Genomic DNA, 17,254 nt, shown 5'->3' on the forward strand with positions numbered 1-17,254 from the left:
TTTTTTGGGTTCACATATACAATATGTCTACTTTATGTTTGCATCATAAAATGTATGAGTTTTTACTTTTGGAAGACACCAGAGGGCTTCAAAGTTCAGCAGCAATTTTGAAATTTTTCACAAAATTTTCAAACTCGCTATTTTTCATGGACCAGTTCAGGTTTGAAGTGGATTTGAAGGGCCTTCATATTAGAAATGCCCCATAAAAGACCCCATTATAAAAACTACACCCCCCAAAGTATTCAAAATGACATTCAGTAAGTGTATTAACCCTTTAGGTGTTTCACAGGAATAGCAGCAAAGTGAAGGAGAAAATTCAAAATCTTCATTTTTTACACTCGCATGTTCTTGTAGACCCAATTTTAGAAATTTTGCAAGGGGTAAAAAGGAGAAAATTTTTACTTGTATTTGAAACCCAATTTCTCTCGAGTAAGCACATACCTCATATGTCTATGTAAATTGTTCGGCGGGCCCAGTAGAGGGCTCAGAAGGGAAGGAGCGTCAAATGGTTTTTGGGGGGCATGTCACCTTTAGGAAGCCCCTATGGTGCCAGAACAGCAAAAAAACACACATGGCATACCATTTTGGAAACTAGACCCCTCAGGGAACGTAACAAGGGGTAAAGTGAACCTTAATACCCCACAGGTGTTTCACGACTTTTGCATATGTAAAAAAATATTTTTTTTTTTTACCTAATATGCTTGGTTTCCCAAAATTTTTACATTTTTAAAAAGGGTAATAGCAGAAAATACCCCCCAAAATTTGAAGCCCAATTTCTCCCGATTCAGAAAACACCCCATATGGGGGTGAAAAGTGCTCTGCTGGCGCACTACAGGTCTCAGAAGAGAAGGAGTCACATTTGGCTTTTTGAAAGCAAATTTTGCTCTGGGGGCATGCCGCATTTAGGAAGCCCCTATGGTGCCAGAACAGCAAAAAAAACAACACATGGCATACCATTTTGGAAACTAGACCCCTTAGGGGAACGTAACAAGGGGTAATTTGAACCTTAATACCCTACAGGTGTTTCACGACTTTTGCATATGTAAAAAAAAATTATTTTTTTTTACCTAATATGCTTGGTTTCCCAAAATTTTTACATTTTTAAAAAGGGTAATAGCAGAAAATACCCCCCAAAATTTGAAGCCCAATTTCTCCCGATTCAGAAAACACCCCATATGGGGGTGAAAAGTGCTCTGCTGGCGCACTACAGGTCTCAGAAGAGAAGGAGTCACATTTGGCTTTTTGAAAGCAAATTTTGCTCTGGGGGCATGCCGCATTTAGGAAGCCCCTATGGTGCCAGAACAGCAAAAAAAAAAAACACATGGCATACCATTTTGGAAACTAGACCCCTCGGGGAACGTAACAAGGGGTAATGTGAACCTTAATACTCTACAGGTGTTTCACGACTTTTGCATATGTGAATTTTTTTTTCTTTTTTACCTAAAATGCTTGGTTTCCCAAAATGTTTACATTTTTAAAAAGGGTAATAGCAGAAAACACCCCCCAAAATTTGAATCCCAATTTCTCCCGATTCAGAAAACACCCCATATGGGGGTGAAAAGTGCTCTGCTGGCGCACTACAGGTCTCAGAAGAGAAGGAGTCACATTTGGCTTTTTGAAAGCAAATTTTGCTCTGGGGGCATGCCGCATTTAGGAAGCCCCTATGGTGCCAGGACAGCAAAAAAAAAAACACATGGCATACCATTTTGGAAACTAGACCCCTCGGGGAACGTAACAAGGGGTTAAGTGAACCTTTATACAACACAGGTGTTTTATGACTTTTGTATATGTAAAAAAAAATTTTTTTTTTTACCTAAAATGCTTGTTTTCCCAAAAATTTTACATTTTTAAAAAGGGTAATAGCAGAAAATACCCCACAAAATTTGAAGCCCAATTTCTCCCGAGTACGGAGATACCCCATATGTGGCCCTAAACTGTTGCCTTGAAATACGACAGGGCTCCAAAGTGAGAGCGCCATGCGCATTTGAGGCCTACATTAGGGATTGCATAGGGGTGGACATAGGGGTATTCTACGCCAGTGATTCCCAAACAGGGTGCCTCCAGTTGTTGTAAAACTCCCAGCATGCCTGGACAGTCAGTGGCTATCTGGCAATACTGGGAGTAGTTGTTTTGCAACAGCTGGAGGCTCCGTTCTGTAAACAGTGGTGTACCAGACGTTTTTCATTTTTATTGGGGAGGGGAGGGGGGCTGTGTAGGGGTATGTGTATATGTAGTGTTTTTTACTTTTTATTTTATTTTGTCGTAGTGTAGTGTTTTTAGGGTACAGTCACACGGGCGGGGGTTCACAGTAGTTTCTCGCTGGCAGCTTGAGCTGCAGCAGAAAATTTGCCGCACCTCAAACTTGCAGCCGGATACTTACTGTAATCCTCCGCCCATGTGAGTGTACCCTGTACGTTCACATTGGGGGGGGGGGACGACACCCATCTGTTGCAAAACTACAACTCCCAGCATGTACGGTCTATCAGTGCATGCTGGGAGTTGTAGTTTTGCAACCGCTCCGTTTTGGAAACAGTGACGTACCAGACGTTTTTCATTTTTATTGGGGAGGGGGGCTGTGTAGGGGTATGTGTATATGTAGTGTTTTTTACTTTTTATTTAATTTTATTTAGTGTATTGTAGTGTTTTTAGGGTACAGTCGCACGGGCGGGGGGTTCACAGTAGTTTCTCGCTGGCAGTTTGAGCTGCGAAAGAAAATTTGCCGCAGCTCAAACTTGCAGCCGGATACTTACTGTAATCCTCCGCCCATGTGAGTGTACCCTGTACGTTCACATTGGGGGGGAAACATCCAGCTGTTGCAAAACTACAACTCCCAGCATGTACGGTCTATCAGTGCATGCTGGGAGTTGTAGTTTTGCAACAGCTGGAGACACACAGGTTGTGAAACACCGAGTTTGGTAACAAACTCAGTGTTTTGCAACCAGTGTGCCTTCAGCTGTTGCAAAAGCTACAACCCCCAGCATGTACGGACAGCGGAAGGGCATGCTGGGTCTTGTAGTTATGCAACAGCCGGAGGCATACTACATTGGCTGGGGATGCTGGGGATTGTAGTTATGCAACAGCTGGAGACACACTGGTTTACTACTTAACTCAGTGTGCCTTCAGCTGTTGCAAAACTACAACTCTCAGCAGTCACCGACAGCCAACGGGCATGCTGGGAGTTGTAGTTATGCAACCACCAGATGCACCACTACAACTCCCAGCATGCACTTTAGCTGATTGTGCAAGCTGGGAGTTGTAGTTACACAACAGCTGAAGGTACACTTTTCCATAGAAAGAATGTGCCTCCAGCTGTTGCAAAACTACAAGTCCCAGCATGCCCATAAGGGCATGCTGGGAGTTGTGGTGGTCTGCCTCCTGCTGTTGCATAACTACAGCTCCCAGCATGCCCTTGTTGCATGCTGGGAGCTGTTGCTAAGCAACAGCAGGAGGCTGTCACTCACCTCCAACTGCTGCTCCACGATGCCGCCGCACAGGTCAGTCCCTCGCCGCTGCCGTTGCTCCTGGGGCCCCGATCCCAACAGGGACGCCGGATATCGGGGTCCCCAGCATCGGGGGTCGTCTTCCTGCACCCGCTCACGTCCTCCGGAAGAGGGGCGGAGCGGGTTGCGGGAGTGACACCCGCAGCAGGCGCCCTGATTGGTCGGCCGGTAATCCGGCCGACAAATCAGGGCGATCGTGAGGTGGCACCAGTGCCACCTCACTCCTGCAGACTCTGGCTGTTCGGGGCCGTCTCTGACGGCCCCGATCAGCCAGTAATTCCGGGTCATCGGGTCACTGGAGACCCGATTGACCCGGAATCCGCCGCAGATCGCTGGACTGAATTGTCCAGCGATCTGCGGCAATCGCCGACATGGGGGGACATAATGACCCCCCTGGGCGATATGCCGGGATGCCTGCTGAACGATTTCAGCAGGCATCCGGCTCCGGCTCCCCTCCGGCTAGCGGTGGGGGCCGGAAATGCTCAGGGCGTATCCATACGCCCTCGGTCCTTAAGGACTTGGAAACGGGGGCGTATGGATACGCCCTATGTCCTTAAGGGGTTAAAGTAGCTTTGCACAGTGTTAAATGCTGTGAACATTGAATGGGAAATTTTTGGAGGCTTTTCATATTTGTCCGAGAAGGATGGCACTTTACAATAATGATAACAATAATAATAATAACAATAATAATTATTACATTCGTTTCCCAGTTCTTTAAAGGGCAAAACCAGTATGGAGATCTTTTATGGTTTCTTGCTCCTTCACAACTTATCAAAAACCAATCGACTCCTGCACTAAACCCAATTGGTGGTCCAGTTCGGGAGATCCAAGCTGTGTAGATTCACCATTGCTAATATCCCCTGCACAATAGAGGTAGAAGCCGTTATACAGAGCTTCCCTATCTTCCTTCCCTTCGGCTCCTATATTCCCGACCACCTTATAAAAATTCATAAACCCTTTGCTTATGTGGGAGCAAAGAGGACAAAGGCTGGGAAGCTCTATATACCAGCTCCCATCTCCATTGCGCAGGGGATATTAGCAATAGTGAATCTATACAGCCTGGATTTCTAGAACCGGATTACAGATTGGGGGGAGTTATACTTACTTTTAATAATTTTCACCCGAACTATAACTCTGGGTTTAGTGTGGGTGAGCAAAGTGTAGGTTTCCCTTTAGGATAGCTGTCACGCCCCCTCCCATAGACTTGCATTGAGGAGCGGAGCGTGACATCACACGGGGGCGGAGGCATGACGTCACACGCCGCCGGCCCTGTAGTCGCCCGTAATCAGACCCAGAGCGAACATGCTCCGGGGACTGATTACAGACGGGGTGCCGCGTGCATGATCCCTGGCGTCCCCAGCTGCGGGACTCCCACGATCAGGCATCTTATCCCCTATCCTTTGGATAGGGGATAAGATGTGTAAGCACCGGAGAACCCCTTTAATATGGAACTATTGATAGGATGGAAGGAAACACAAAACTTAATACATAATATATAAGTCTCAAAAACAGATGTACACGAAAGTATAGGTGAAATGCTTTCTATCAATAGTGGTGTAAATGGTAAAAAGAACTATGTAAAAAGTAAAAACAAATAGTGCAGCAAAGAAGAGTGCGGTTATAATACCCTAATATAGACTGGGAAGTTGAAACTTGCAGGTCCACAAAGAAAGCAGGTTTTTGGCAGAAAGAAAGGACAATGGAGGAGATTTATCAAAATCTATGCAGCGGAAAACTGGAGCAGTTGTTCATAGCAACCAAACATATTGCTTCTTTTATTTTTTAGAGGCCTTTTTGAAAATTAAGAAGCAATCTGATTGGTTGCTTTGAGCAACTGCTCCACTTTCTCTCAGCACAGGTTTTGATAAATCTCCCCTAATTACCTTTCCCAACTAGTGCAGGGCTCAGAAAAGGACCACAACATAAGTTTTTTAGGCATCCTTTAAAAGGATGTCAACGAGTGGTGCTAAAACATTAAACTTTCGGAAGGCCAATTTTCAGAGAGGACCTCTGTGACATAGATTGGGACTTTGTCCACAGTAATAAAATTAAGAGCATCCTAAATATATCTTGTGAATGACACATCCCCTACAGGAATAAACATGTTAGAAATAGGAGAAGAGATAGTCATGCAATGCATGATTAGAGGAGAGCATTAAGACTACTAAAACAAGAAGGTAGTGGGGAAGAATTTAAAATGATAAGGAGATAAATACATTCTGTAAAGAAGAAATAAAACTAGCAAAAACTGCAGCAAAGAGAACGATTGCTGTAGAAATAAAAACCACCCAAATATTCTTCACCTAGATAAAAAGTAAACAAATAATAAAGCTGAAAATGTTGACCCTCCCCCCCCCTAAGAAATAATATGTGTGTAATGGTGGAGGAGGATGAAGATAGGCCAATCTACTAAATGTCTTTTTCTCTTCTGTCAATCCAGATGATATGAGTAGGGATAATGTAAATTATCCAGCAGATCTCACCTGTTTAACCCAAGAAGAAATGTAGCATCACCTTAATAACATTAAAACACACAAATCACCAGGCCCAGATGGCATCCATCCCAGAGTTTTGTAGGAATTAAGTACCATGCTAGATATTCAGAAATGAGTCAAAATGAGATCCTGAAAACTATAGGCCTGTAAGTTTAACATTTGTTGTCATTAAGACTTTTGAGGATTTTTTTCAGACATGCTATTCTGGAGTATCTCAATGAAAATAATATTTTACACAGCACTAACATGGGTTTAGGTGGGATCGGTCCTGTCCAACTAATCTGATCAGCTTCTATGAGGAGATTTGTTATAGATGGGATTGGGGCAAAGCTGTGGATGTTTTATATCTAGACTTTTCTAAGGCATTTTCCATACAAAAGATTAGTACATTAAATGAGGATGCTGGGGCTAGGGGAGGATATATGTAAATGGTTTAGCTACTGTCTTGGGAATAGGAAGCAGAGGGTGGGTATCAATGGAACTTACTCTGGTTGGGTGACAGTTACAAGTGGAGTACCGCAGGGGTCAGTACTAGAGCCACTTCTTTTCAATGTGTTTATCAATGGCCTTGTAGAGGGATTACAGAGTAGAATTTCTATATTGGCAGATTACATAAACTGGGTAAGGTGGTCACCACAGAGGATAAAATAATATTACAGAGGGATCTGAGGAAGTTGGATGCTTGGGCACAGACATGGGATATTAAGTTTAATGTGGATAGATGTAAGATTATGTATTTGGGACATAAAAAAAACATGTGCTAAATAATAAAACATTAGGAAAAACTTCTACTGAAAAGGGCTTGGGGGTACAGGTGAACAGTAAACTCTACTTTAGTGATCAGTGCCAGGCAGCTGCTGCCAATGGTAATGAAGTCATGGGATGTATCAGGAGAGGCATTAAAGCTTGTGACAGGGACATAGTTTGCCTCTGTATAAATCATTAGTCAGACCACATATGGAGTATTGTGTCCAATTTTAGGCACCTGTATAGAAGGACATGGCTGAACTATAGAGGGTGCAGAGAATGGCCACAAAGGTAATTAATGGTATGGGAGGATTACAGGACCAAAACAGGGTATCAAGCTCGGGGTTATTTAGTTTGGAGAAAAGACTCCTTAGAGGCGATCTGATTACGATTAGAGATGAGCGAATTTACAGTAAATTCGATTCGTTGTGAACTTCTCAGCTCGGTGGTTGCTGACTTTTCCTGCATAAATTAGTTCAGCTTTCCGGTGCTCCGGTGGACTGGAAAAGGTGGATACAGTCCTAGGAAAGAGTCTCCTAGGACTGTATCCACCTTTTCCAGCCCACAGGAGCACCGGAAAGCTGAACTAATTTATGCAGGAAAAGTCAGCAACCGCCGAGCTTAGAAGTTCGTGACGAATCGAATTGTAAGTTCGCTCATCTCTAATTACGATGAACAAATATATAAATGGACAGTACAGAGATCGTTGTAGTGATCTTTTTATACCTAGACAGGTAATCATGACAAAGTGGCATCCTACATATTTAGAGGAAAGAAGCTTTCACCATTATCCCAGACGTGGTTCTTTACTGTAAGAGCAGTGAGACTATAGAATGCTTTGCTACAGAATGTTCTAATGTCTGACTTAATAAACAAGTTCAAGGGGAGCCTGAATGTTTTTCTAGAAAAATATAATATTACAAATTATGGATACTAGATTTATGTGGATAGAAGTTAATCCATATTGATAGCTATATTGGAGTTGGGAAGGAATTTTTCCTGTTATGGGAAAATTGGAATCAGCCTCATGAGGTAGGGGGGTGCCTTCCTCTGGATCAATACAGTAGGGTTTTAGGTTAAACTTGATGGAATCTTGTCTTTTTTTTAACCTTACAAACTATGAAACCATATATATAATTAGAAAGGATCTTTTGACCCCTGGTACTAGGCAATTAGCATCAGCCTCATAAGGGTTTTATGCCTTCTTCTGGATCCACATGGTAGGGACACAGTAGGGCTATAGGTTAAACTTTTTTAAACCTTATGAACTATGTAACTATATATGTTGCTCTACCAAGTCCTCACTGTTTTTTGCTGTTTTGCTTAAAGGGGTTATCCAGGAATAGAAAAACAGCTGCTTTCTTTTAATAACCACTCCCTGTCTGTCTCCTGGTTGGTGTGTGGTTCTGTAGCTCACTTCCATTGAAGTGATTACAGCAAAGTTGTAAAACCCCACCCAACCTGGAGACATGCGTGGAAATGTTTTTGACAGAAATTTGCTGTGTTTTTCTATTCCTGGATAACCCCTTTAAATACACTACACATATAAGACTCTATAATGTTAACGCCATAATCAGTTTCTTTTAGTCTCAATCAGCTTCTACTATATTATTCACACACATGCAATGTACAAGCCAGGCATAACACAGTTTCCAGGGCATGAGCAACCCCCACAAATATTACTCATTCGTACTGTCTCTCCAGCTGTTACAGAACTAAATGAGTGGCAGCATGCATGGATACAGTGTGCCAATCTGTGTGAAAAAAACGTGTTCCAATCTATTAGCAATGGAAAAAGTAACAAATGAGGCCAACCTTGTCAGAGCTATTACCTGGCATCATGATAGGGTCAGTGACTTTCTGTTTAGTGTGAGGATAGCATTTTACTTGCTTGAAACTGCCTAAGCATTAGAAATGATACCATACACCCGCAAGTAAAAAAAACTCTAACCATAGACTAGTACAGTTGCTCACCTTAAAACATTGACCTCCAAGGTGTTGCGTGATGTATATGTGTTTTAAACATTACACAGTGGCATTGTTTCAGAATTTTTCTCAATGTTATCCATCGATAATCATAGTTAAAATTTTAATCATAAGTTACACTATGTTAAGTACCTGCAGGTAGCCAACATTTCATCATTAATGTCTATGCAGGGTATATGGAGCTCAGTATCAGACAAAGATGCAATACGTACAAAGGTACATGAAGAACCTAATGAGCAAAGAATTGTTGAGGGTAATTTATACATGACCGCACTGTATATTTAGGAATTATGGAGTCCAGATCATTATGGTGTTATCAACACCAGCAATACAAGACTGACTTCCGTACATTACATTTGTATGAAAAAAAAATAAACTGAAGACTAGACAAGACAAGGCATCCTGAATTATTTAGTTGAAAGTAAAATAAGGTTAACCTGAGAATTATGATGGACACATGAGTTCACGTTCCTCCTGGTCAATCTGCATCCATTATCACTTGATGCCCCGTCCACGTTCCTCAGGGAGGAGGATTCATTTTGTGATTTCACATCATCCTCGCTTGTCAAATCTTCTGACATTCCTTTATTTTCTTGTCTCATTCCACACTAGCGAAACAAGATGAGATGTTAATAGATCAACTCATTACAAGTAAGTAAGGCAGCACAATAGTTCTGTCTGGCATCTTGCAAATAGAAATAAGTCAATACAATAAAACATCAAATGGAGATAACTGAAGATTTAGCAACACATCCACTGAACAGACTGCAATGAATATCCCAAATCTCAGTTTATTTACTGATAAGCACTGAAAGAGGAGGTAATCCCTGTGGCCTACGAATTCTGTGAAAGCTGAAAATGGAGAATAACTGGAATTAATAATTTATCTTGAATGGAATCAGAGGAGGTCTTTATTAAAAGTATGTTTCTGTTATAAGCAGGACTGTTTAATGGATAAAGCTTTAAGCCAAAAAAATGACATAATAAAATTAAGACTGGGCTGTATATTACTGGTATATGTTGCGATACCAGCAAAAAGTTATGCCAATGTATACCATAGTGTACCAGTACCAAACCCTTGCTATTTAATGGATTGAATGTAGTCTATTTGTGGCTATTCTCCCAAATTTATGTTCACTGATATTTAATGGAATAATAATAAACTTTCTAAAAATAATTTAGCAGCATTCACTAAGAAGAGTAAAACGATGAAGCACCTCCAGCCTCACAAAATCACAGAGGCTTCCAGTTTTGATGTGAAACCCTGTGATCCACTGCTCCTGGCTGTGTCACTTCTCTCATTGTAAGGCTAGGTTCACACTACAGAATTTACGCCTGCAATTCCGCTTTAAAATTGCAGGCCGAAATTCCGCTTACTAAAATGTATAGTATAGTGAATGGGTTTCCATTCAAAAATTATCACTTTAGAATTTGTAAACGGAAAATCCGCTTGAGCGTTGCCCATTCTTTAGGCGGAAATACTCACGGCACACATTGCAGTCTATTGGAGTCTACCGGAAAATTTTCTGTCCGGAGATTCCGTAATGTGAACCTAGCCTAGCAAGTGTATGCAGCAAGGAGGGAGATGAGATTGTTCTAGCAAATCAGAGTATGGATAATGGGGGGAATCATCCAAGTTATCAGGGAGGGCAGATCACACCGGCTGCAGATAGTAAGGAAAGCATACATATACATACAGTTTGCAGAAGATGGAAGATTATTTTCTACATGCTGTACATTTGTACGGAATTCTGCAACATCATATGATATACACAAAAAGGGTTTCCACAGACCCCACTTTACAGTTGATTTTTTCATCAATTTTACCTATTGCAACAGAACATCACCACTTAACAGTTTCATAGTATAGCTTTTTTTACATTATGAACTCAGTCTTAGATCAGTTTTAAAAAACGTAACACTTTTTTGCATTCATATTATTACTAAAAATCATATTTAAATCTATTTCAAATACTGGATTATACAAATAGGCAAAAAACATGGAGGTAAAAAAAATCTTCTAGATATAAACTTTACTATACTATACAAGTACAAGACTTTCCTCTCGGAGAAATGGAAGACCTCAATAGCTTATTACAGTTCGCCAAGGAACCCTATGTCTCTGTACCAAGAAACAGCTAAATAAGAAACCCCCAAATTTCCATCCACAAAAAAAAATAAAAATACACAACACTGCCTCTCGCTCTGCTTTCAATCGCCACCATCTACATTAAAGTTATAACATTGTTAAATCCCAGCCACAATGACTATCTATTCATAAAGGGGCTTGCCTTACTCCCTATTTTTTTAGATGTACATAATGACATCAAAATATTTTGTTGAATGTAGGATTTTCATTCTGTTAACGTGGAAATATTTGGTTTTATCCACCTTAGTGTAGCGTATCTGAACATTAATCACTCACTTTACTCACTCGAATAGTCTCTAAGCATATCCACTTCTGATTTCAAAGACATTTTTCTCCATTATTACCTTCTGCCAGTATCTCAGCAGTTTCAGATAATGCCACACAAGAGTCAGGGCTCCAGTGTGAGTCACACATTTTGGACAAATAAAGACTCATAGCTGAATAATTTAAGCGAATAACTACAAAAAACTGTGGTATGACATTACTAAATCTCACAATGTTCCCATAGATTTCATCCCACTTGTCCCTATTGTCCCCTAATTCCTTATACTTTTATTTCATATAACAATGGAGATTTTTACATTTTTTTTCATCCTGTAAACCTGTTTCCAATAGGGAATGGAGCGATTCGCTAGTCTCTACATGGGAAAAACCCTTCTGCCAGTGGAGTGTATTTTATTTTTCTGATTTTAAAATATATACTTATTATGCAGCCAAAAAATGCATCTCTAGATGCAATACCCCCAAGCCACCAAATTTTTATATGGGATGGATTCCACTTTCAAAATAGATCATTACACATAGCTCTTAGTTTTAAATGGACACTGTCATTTGCAAAAACATTTCATATAATGTATATAATAACATTATATGTAAATTTGTAATACATATTAGTAAAAATGTGTATCTTTTTGGGTAAAATATTATGCTACAACCTTTAGGGGTCAACCCCCAAGGGGTTAGCCCTAAACTAGAAACCCCCCCTAAAACTTAATTTTATTAGATCATTTAAAACATTTGAGCTCTGGTATAGTGGTTTAAAAACACAGCTAGTTGTTGTCTTAGTGATATACGTGCATCCGAGAACCCTTTAGTATTGCTAATGTGCTTAAACAGCACTAATGTGAGGATGCCGTTAATCTGTCAGATGGACACTGATAGCTGCTTGTTAAAACATAGCCTTCCGCTGCCCGACGTTTCGTTGGCTAAACCAACTTTATCAAGGTACAGAGGCTAACTTTTGGGTAAAAACATGCAGATTTTCTTTGCAGACACAAATATAGATAGCGTGGGCAGGACAAGCAGGGCTCTTCTTGTCCAGACACGGGATAAGGGAGATCCCATTAGTTGTATCCACTGCAATCTTCTGAACGGGACCCAGCTCTCTAAAAGGAGCAGGTACTGCAGATGGCATACACATTTATTTCTATGGGAACACAAGAGATGCCCGAGTACAGCACTCCTAGAATAAATGGGGTGTATGCTGTGTGCAGCACGTGCTCCTCTCAGAGAGCCGGGTCACGTTTAGGAGGCGGAACCAGTATTTTCGCTACTTGAATACTAGCAGACAAATGGATTAAAAAAGTGAAAGTTTGAGAACCCTGGGCATGGAGACAAAAGAGACTTAACTCTCCAATGTACAGTAGTACATTATTAAAAGCACAAAACAACACATTTCTGGACAGTCACTGGCCCTTGTCAGCAACAGTGCATATAAAATAGTAAACAGTGCATAGTTAAATAAGATCATTTGCTTAGCCTAAAAGGTTACTTCAATCAAGGCATTCTCTAAGAACTTGCATAAAGATCATAGTCACAAATGAACATATTAATACACAAAACTATTTCAGAAATCTACCAAAGATCCCAATGGACATATGTATATAAGGGTATAAAAAACCTAGCTAATTTGACACAGTATTGGGAGATATAACAATCCTGCTGTGTCAATGTGGAGAGTACGTTCTATCAGTGCTCCTCCTGAGAGCGCATCACACTGTGTAGAGCGCTATGATCCATAGTGGTGTTCAAAATGGGCGGAGCTACACTCACTGATAATGTCAGGTAAGTGCATCACAATGTTGTAGAGCATCACACTCCATAGCAGAGTTGAGAATGGGCAGAACAAAACTCGCTGATGGTTTCAGGTGAGAGTACAGGTACATCAATGAAAAGAGCTATAGTATTGAAAACTATAGCAGAGTTCAAAAGCGGAGGGATTGTATAGAACAGATCGGGCTAAGCGAGGTACTATTTAATTAAGGTGCCGGGATGCCGAAGTTATATAATAAAATTTTGAAACCCGTAGACAGCACTACCGTTTATTAGACCAGAGATAAGGAAATTTTATATATATAAATATTTTATATGAAGGTATGGAGGTGAAAATGAGGGGGGTTTTAAATATAACAAGAAAGGGATACAAAGGGAAAATAGGAAAAGGGGAGGGATGAAAAATGATAATGTATTAAAAATAGAAAAGGTATACAGTATTAATCAAATTATATCAATATTGCCGTGGGGACTCCATTGTGATTTAATAAAGGTATTTATTAATAATGATAGAATTAATAAAATTATGGGTAAAATTTATATGTATAAAACCATATAAGAATTTGATTAAAATGTATATATATATATATATATATATATATATATATATATATAATATATACACCGGTATATATATATATATATATATATATATATATATATATATAAAAATACATATATTAATTCATAGATATGAAAGTATGTATATAAATATGTAGTTTGAACGACACACGGTCTTAAAAGGGGGAGAGAGGGTAAGCTATGAAAGGGGTGGTAATTGCTGCTCTTAGGGTATATAAACAGAAAAAAAATGTGGAGGTTAGGGGTAGAGTGACTCAAACGAGAATAGTTTCAGATATTTCGTTAAGCCCCAATAGTTGCAAAAAAAATATTTTATAAATCCAGTAGTCCTCTAACTTATTTAGAACCTCAAATCTATTGGCATAACCTATAATCTATAGGCATAACAGTGTAGGGGTGACTATTTTCCTGATGGGCAGCAGCACAATGTCTGGATAGACTATATTACTGGTATTATAGTGGTGCTTATTAATCCTATTTCTTAAAGTCATTCTCCAGACATACTGTAGTTTGCAGGCACATTGAATCAAGTAGATGATAAACTCTGAATCGCAAGACAGATGGCATTTCATCACAAACTTTTCACCGGTCGTTACAGAGCTAAACTCTGTACATTTATTCTTTTTTGGTAGCAAGCATTGGCATTGGGTGATATCTTTCGATCTCTTATAAGCTTGGGACAGCAGAGGCTTTGGGTATTTTTTCTCCAATATTCTAGCTCGGATGTGGAAGTCACTATCCTTGGAAATTTTTTTTCTTATTGTTTTAAACTGAGAGAAGGGAAAATGCTCCAGTAATTTTTCGTAAAGTCCACTTGTGAACTCAATATAACTGTTGGTATCCACACTTTTAAAATATGTAGATGTAAGAAAACTGTTTTCATTGTGGGTAATAACAAGATCTAAGAATTCTATAGAATGATAATCAGAATGAATAGTGAATTGGATATCCGAGTTATTATTATTTAGATAGTTTAATAGAATTTGAGCTGAGGATTGCGTTCCCTTCCAAACAAAAAGATAGTCTATATAACAGCGATGGAAGGATATAGACGACATTAGGGTGCAATTGTCCCAAATATATTGCTTTTCGAATGCCCCCATAAAGAGGTTGGCATAAGCCAGTGCCACTTTGGCCCCCATGGCTGTCCCCTTCTTTTCATGGTACACCTCTAAATTGTAGGTGAAGAAATTATTACGTAAAATAAAGTCCAATCCACTTAAAAGGATTTCTCGTTGTGTATCCACAATATTAGTATCTTCTTTTAAAAAGGATTACACCGCACAAATACCCATTTGGTGACCAATATTAGTATACAACAAGGTAACATCAGAGGTGTTAAGCAGAAATAAATGATCCCAAGGGATGATAGATAATGTCTTATAAGATCTGTGGAGTCTTGTAGGAAACTGGGGAGCTTGATGACATATTTTTGTAAAAATAAATCAATAAAGTGTGATAAGTGACTAGTGGCGGAATTTGTGCATGCTATGATGGGATGACCGGGTGGGGGGGGTACTGTAAGAGATTTGTGTATTTTGGGGAGAGTATAAAAAATAAGGTTTATTGAAATTGTGGACTGTAAGATATTGATATTGTTTTGTTTTATTTATTTTTTTATTCGCTTTATTGAAAAGTGTAAAACAATAACAGAAACAGATGCCATACAATGAAGTTTACAGTACTATAATATCCCAAACTGGGGACAAAATAACTAAAAAAAATGAGTATAAAATACAGTAGAAAGAATTAGTAAAGCAGCAGGCATTCAGGCATAGAGTATATCAATATAGGTCTATAGTAGCGGTTGGGATAGGACAACAAGTGGAGATCATAAAACACAGAGCATGATGTACAAATGATCGAGTTTGTAAAGACTAATAATGGGAATGTACAGAATGAAGAGGGGAATAGGTGCTGGGAAGTAGACCATAGAATACAAGTGTGTCAAGGTAAATCCCTTTCTAAATGCAGGGACCGTGTATTGGGTCAAGGAGGAAGAGCACCACATACCCCACACTTTATCGAACTTGCCAGGGCACCTCCTGTGTTTAAAAATCAGTTGTTCATAGGGGATAGTAGCATTCACCACACATTTCCATCCAGACAGAGTAGGGGGCCTGGGATCCATCCATCTCATAGCAATCATTTTCCGAGCAAGGAAAAGGGACTCTCTCAGGAAGATACACACATGGTGAGTCCAGTCTTCCTCAGACAGGATCCCAAACAGACATACCATTAGTTGTAGGGGAACAGGAATAGAGAGTAGCGTAGACAACAAAGATATAACATCTTGCCAAAATGTAGCAACATAAGGGCAGTCCCACATGAGGTGCCATAAATCAGCACGAGGGGCATGGCATCTATTGCAATTATTATCCGGTAGCTTACCCATACGATGTAACCAGGGGTCAGGTACTGGAAAAAAAAAGTGTGGGAACTCACCCAAGATTTCCACTTAAAGGGGTACTAGACATCTTATACCCTATCCACTGCTGGGGACCACCACGTTCTCCCTGCTGCACCCGGCATTTGTTTAGAGTGTTGGGTGCAGCGCCGGAGGCCCCTCAATGCAAGTCCATAGAATTTCATTGAGGGGGCATTACTGTGACATCATGAGCCTCAGCCCGACATCACCCTCTCTCCGTACACCGGATACCTAGGGTGCCGCAGTCGAGATCGCGGGGGTCCCCAGCAGCAGGACCCCCATGATCAGACATCTTATCCCCTATACTTTGGCGGAGTACCTCTTTAAGTGCAGGAACTCCGTTCCCATGAGTTCCTGCAGAACTTGAGCCCTGGATGTAACCTGAGGGGCATTAAATAACTAGCATGAATGATATACAGCTGAACCATTTTATTATTAGCTGCCGGAGACACCAGTGTATGGGAAGAAGTCACCCCCTGCCACTCCTCATCAGTAAGGGAGGGCAGACGGGACCTCCGGTAGTCCCTGGAAGCCAGAGGCATGTTATTGTGCAATCAAAGGGTATTCCAAGAGTTGTAAATACTTAAAAAAAGATGTTCTAGGGAGGCCAAACTCATCCTGTAATTGTGAGAAGGACTTGAGCGTATTGTTTTCATAGAGCGATTCAAACGTAAAGCATTGTGCTCCTTCCAGAATTGGGGGTCCAGATCTGAGGACATATTGGATAAACCTATATTGTCCCAGAGTGGAAAGTGTGCCATGACATCTAAGAATGAGTAAATTGTTTTGGCCGCCTGCCAAACCTGTAGAGCTAACCTATGGATCGTCAAGAGCCGCCGCCCAACAGTGGACGGGGTCTCTAGCCATACCCGCAGGTCAGTTGTATTAATAAAATGGGCCACAAAAACCAGGACCGCAAAAGGCGCAATTGTTTTGCTAAGTAATACACGTGAAAATCAGGCAAAGCATATCCCACCATGTCTTTCAGTCTCTGCAGAGTGGACAGTTTCAATTTGTATCTAGAATTGCCCCAAATAAAGGAGGGTAGATTCATATTATTGTTTATTTAAAATGTTGTTACTGTAAGCATCCTGGAAAAAAGGATGAAGGGGTTTAAGGTGTTGAGGAAAAGGGTCTGACTGGATTTTCTCATAGTATTTGGTATCAGAAAGAATCCTCAAGGCTTAACTGTTATATTGTTCATAGTTCATAATAACAAGTCCCCCACCTTTATGGGCCGGTCAAAGAACTAGGTCTGGGTTTTCTTGTAGATTCTTTAGTGCTGTGCGCTCAGATTTAGTTAAATTATTCCTAT

The 17,254-nt window shown here is 40.3% G+C and overlaps 1 protein-coding gene across 13 annotated transcripts in view; it reads right to left on the reverse strand.

Annotated features, from left to right (window-relative positions):
• The window catches only part of PHTF1 (putative homeodomain transcription factor 1), a 250,128-nt gene that overhangs the window by 94,018 nt on the left and 138,856 nt on the right, over positions 1-17,254 (reverse strand). For all 13 annotated transcript variants that reach the window (XM_056558326.1, XM_056558332.1, XM_056558329.1 and 10 more), the window contains one exon: positions 9,166-9,336. In XM_056558326.1, the coding sequence (XP_056414301.1) occupies positions 9,166-9,336 (171 nt within the window). The remainder of the gene's footprint in view (positions 1-9,165; positions 9,337-17,254) is intronic.

Source organism: Hyla sarda, chromosome 2 (genome assembly GCF_029499605.1).
Source record: "Hyla sarda isolate aHylSar1 chromosome 2, aHylSar1.hap1, whole genome shotgun sequence".
NCBI classification, from domain to species: Eukaryota; Metazoa; Chordata; class Amphibia; order Anura; family Hylidae; genus Hyla; species Hyla sarda.